The sequence below is a fragment of the Rhinolophus hipposideros genome (genome assembly GCF_964194185.1).
Source record: "Rhinolophus hipposideros genome assembly, contig: SUPER_9_unloc_1, whole genome shotgun sequence".
In the NCBI taxonomy this organism is placed as follows: domain Eukaryota; kingdom Metazoa; phylum Chordata; class Mammalia; order Chiroptera; family Rhinolophidae; genus Rhinolophus; species Rhinolophus hipposideros.
The window spans coordinates 401,152-405,705 of record NW_027669497.1 but is presented as its reverse complement, the minus strand read 5'-3'; the positions used below and the strand labels follow the sequence as shown (position 1 = coordinate 405,705).

General features: G+C 39.5%; 1 protein-coding gene across 1 annotated transcript; it reads left to right on the top strand.

Annotated features, from left to right (window-relative positions):
* Window positions 1-237: 237 nt before the first annotated feature.
* LOC308502945 (ras-related protein Rap-2a-like) lies at window positions 238-4,286 on the top strand (the record flags this gene model as incomplete). The annotated part of the gene is made up of 1 exon (XM_081080748.1): window positions 238-4,286. One exon carries the CDS (start codon window positions 238-240, stop codon window positions 787-789), a length of 552 nt encoding a protein of 183 aa, XP_080936874.1. The 3' UTR covers window positions 790-4,286.
* Between the last annotated feature and the right edge of the window lie 268 nt (window positions 4,287-4,554).

Below are 4,554 nucleotides of genomic sequence, written 5' to 3'. Positions count from 1 at the left end.
GCTCGGGCGGCTGGCGTTCGCTGCTCGCCCTTAGTTCCTGCCGGCCCCCGCGGGGCGCATTGCCGCCGGGATCGGTCCATGTCTTGGGCCGCCGCTCCTTCCGCCGGCGCCCGGGGGGCCGCGACGGCTGTGAGGTGGGGGCGGCCGCGGCAGGCAGCGGTGCCGGCCGCCGGGGCAGGGTCCGGGAGCTCGGCGCGGCGGGCGTAGGTCTATGTCGCGGGCGGCCGCGGAGGGACGATGCGCGAGTACAAAGTGGTGGTGCTGGGCTCGGGCGGGGTCGGCCAATCCGCCCTGACCGTGCAGTTCGTGACCGGCACCTTCATCGAGAAATACGACCCCACCATCGAGGACTTCTACCGCAAGGAGATCGAGGTGGACTCGTCGTCGTCGGTGCTGGAGATCCTGGACACGGCGGGTACCGAGCAGTTCGCGTCCATGCGGGACCTGTACATCAAGAACGGCCAGGGCTTCATCCTCGTCTACAGCCTCGTCAACCAGCAGAGCTTCCAGGACATCAAGCCCATGCGGGACCGGATCATCCGCGTGAAGCGGTATGAGAAAGTGCCAGTCATCTTGGTTGGGAACAAAGTGGACCTGGAAAGTGAGAGAGAAGTGTCATCCAATGAAGGCCGAGCCCTTGCTGAAGAGTGGGGCTGCCCCTGTATGGAGACTTCTGCTAAAAGTAAAACAATGGTGGATGAACTCTTTGCAGAAATTGTGAGGCAAATGAACTATGCCGCGCAGCCTGACAAAGACGACCCATGCTGTTCCGCATGTAACATACAATAGCATTCAAAAATGGCTCTCCTGGACAGGATTTGCCCCATATCCTAGGCGATACAAACGCCGTCTACTCGACTGCGGAGTTTGCAGGACATGTGGTGTGATCTACAGTGAAATAGCTGCCCTTATTCAGAATTCAGCCGTGATTGTCAGTTGACGTCTCTGAGTAACATTTGGGTTCAGTAACTACAGTTTTCACCATTGTCCTCAGTCTCCTGTATGCACCTGCAACTTTAAGGCATAGCCAATCGATCTTCAGGGTGATCTCCTTTGAAAGCTATGATGGCATGGTCCCTGAGTTGACAGAAGCAACTATTGTATAAATTAAAAATAATCACAAGAGAGAACCCAGAAGAATTCCTGTGACCACTTACAATTAAAATATTTTGTCTTCTTTAAAAAAGAAATAAGTAAAGGAGAAATATTTTCCTACGAGAGTACTGAATTTTCAGGCATTGAGATAGTGCTTCTAACCAATGTATTCTGTCAAGTAACATAATAACAGCTGACCTGCCAGCAGCATTACAGGGAGAGATTCTTTGCTCAGCCGACACATTTCTGTTTTTCAAAATTGATGCTTAATTGTAGATGTTATCCTAATTTGTGACACGGAACTAATTCATGCATCAATCCTTAGTAGAGCATAAGTCAGAACAGGTTGTGTAAAAATACAATCTGGTTTTAAATGTGTTAAATCACCTGCTTTGCCACAGAAAATGGAGGCTCTCACAAGGGTTTGATCCGAATTACAACCCCAAACCCACCCTCTGTTAACCAAGCAGGTATGGTCTTGATTACTTTACTGAACAAGAAGGAAGAGCAACTGGGATGCAAAGAGATTGCCTCGCCTTACTAACGAGAAGCGTTCTGATAGACTGACTAGTACCATCATGTAAGGAAAATGAAGCCATGCTGCATCCACATGTTCCCATTTGTAGAACCTCACAGGACACTACAAATATCTTGCATTTTTACGTTTGTTTAAGCAGCAAATTCCTTCTTGCCTTTAAGGGCTATGGTTGTGGTGTGATTCTTGGTTAACCTGCTTTCAAAATCGAGTTTGCTCTAGCAGAGCTTTATTGCAGGCATTTAAAAAAATTGAATAACCATGTGAAATAATTTGGGCTTAAAAGTAGAACGTAAATTATAGAGTGGAAGGTAAGGGACAGAAAAACCTTTTATCTTTCATTTTCCTGGAGAATTATATTAAGATTTTCTTATAACAATTTTGCTCTGATTACTGAAGTGGCAAATAAAGCTAGAGAACATTGTGTTTTGAAAAGGTGCTCAAGCTCTGATACTTTTGGTTTTCATAGCCGTGAAGTATTTATCATTTGCATGAGTAATGGCACAGGAAAAACCTACTCATACATTTTACAATCAAGTGTAGAAGGGTTTTTAACTAACTTCAGAGTTACAAATGCTAAAGAGAGTATCTTGAGCTGATTCTCTGGAGATAAATTTGGCCTTGAACTGCAATATCACTGAGCCTGTGATCTACATACTGCCCCATGTTTTGTTGGTTTCACACTCTTGTGCAAGTAACCTCTGGTCTTATGTGTGTAACTGAGAGAAGACTGTATGTGTGCATGTGTGTTTATTGTTCCTAAGAATTTGGCACAAGTTGGAGATAATTGCCTATACTGAAAATCCGTACTGCAGAATATAAATTATTTAAATGTTTATTATACATAATTGAAATCATTGGTGCCCACACCCCCCCTCCCCAAGTGTTTAGTAAATTGGCATTAAGCTTAGAGGATAGAAAAAGGTGGACTTTTCATAGATAAGAAAACAGACTATGTGGGGGAAACCAGGCCATGGTGATCAGCGTCTTTGAATTGTGAATGTTTGCATTCTTCAGTATAGGTTTTCTTATACCCCAATTATAAGCACCTCATTTATAGAACAAAAGCCCTAACCAGTTCTATTGAAACAAATTTCATTGTGTAAAATTCGACTCAGCATGTAGAGAAATCAAAGATTCGAGAAATACGATTTATCTACTGAAACAAATATTTTGTTAGTGAATTGGTTGAGTTTTAAAGCCTCTCACTTCTCAGAATGATTGATTTTTAGAATTCCATATTTAATAGCAATTTATCACAACTAAAATTACTTATTAGAAACATCTAATAACATTCACATTATGGATTGCTATGCAGATAAGAAAAATAATATGAACAGTATGGCAAAATGTAAGGTGGAAAAGATTATCTTCAAATTGGGGTTTTACTTAGAAGTGATTGTGTCAGACAATAAGGTGGGCTTTTACTGTAAAGATGTTACTAATAACTGACTTAGTGGCTGCCTGATCACAGTGTTTCCACACAGCCTACATATTTAGTGACAAAGCATCAAAGATCCAGAAACGGGGAAACCCTCGTGCGCTCTTACTGTTGGTATTTCATCTGGTATGACTATAACTCAGCTTGAATGAATGTGTTTGTTGAGATGTTAATAAAAAGCTTAAGAACAAGATTAAATTTGTTGGCACATGAAGTAAAATAGTGGCTACAGAGAAAAGTTTGTGACCTTGTGTCACTATTTATTTTATGCCCTGATCAGACTAGCAACTAGATAAGTGAAAGTTTTTCTAACATGCCTTAAAAATATTATGGTTTGATCCAAAGACCCACTTTTTTTTTTTAGCTATTATGCTAAGGATTTTTTTGTTTTTGTTTTGTCTTATTTTTTATACAAAGGCAGCATTTGTTAAATTTTTTTTCTTTTATATTGCAGCTTTTATTTTGGTTCTTTTACGCTGTGGTAGTGATGGTAACTGATGCCTTTCATTTTGTTCCACTTACACAAAACAAGCCAGCATCTGATCAAAAGTATTACATAATATCTTAAACTATTGAAAGGTGCTTTGATGATTTTCTCCTTTGGTTTATAGAATTAAGACTGAACTTGACTAATCGCTATAGTTGCCATCACTTTTCTGTGGTAAAACTACTGATATCTGCTTTTCTATGTAAAGAAATGTTGCCTAAGGATGTCTGCTCTTTGTTTTCAAGAGTTGTCCAGTGGGAATATTGTCTGTGCGTGTATGAATATGAAAGTGCTATTTTGTTTATTGTGTTGAGTTTTTGTTTGTTTTGTTTTTTAGTTTTTTGTAGTCTTGTGTTAGCTCTGGGTAAGCTTTAATTGTCTCCTTAGCCAATCAAATGTTAAAGACTATGGGGGAGGGTCTATTTTTTTTTTAATGCGTCATTGTGCATCTATTAAATCTTGATCAGGGTTTCAAGAATGACTGCAGTGGGTTTTGGAAACAGACTTATCATTATTGATTTGGGGTTTCCCAGAGAAAAATATAGTTCACAGTTAATTGTTGAGCTCTAATACAACTGACCATTTAAAATTGAACAACAGTTTATTGTTTTGTAACAATGTCAGTTGTTAAACTTTGACGTTTCAATTAAAACATGAATTGTAGTTATAACTCAATGCAAATTCAACAGTTGTATTTGGAGTTAAATTATTTTAACAAATAAATTTATTTAATGAAAAAAAAATAAATAAATAAAAAAAATTAAAAAAAATAAAAACCCACCTTAAATTTGTCACTTAAATCCTTCAGTTGTCTTTCCAAAGGTGAGTTTGCATTAAGTTAATCAGTTCATAACTAACCACACTACTGACTGTTCATTTTTGGCAGTGTCACCACACTTGTCTGTACAATTATTTTGCCAATATTTGAGTATTTAATCATCTTTTTGTCCTTATAAAACTGAGTGGGAAATATAAAAATGAATTTACCAACACCCA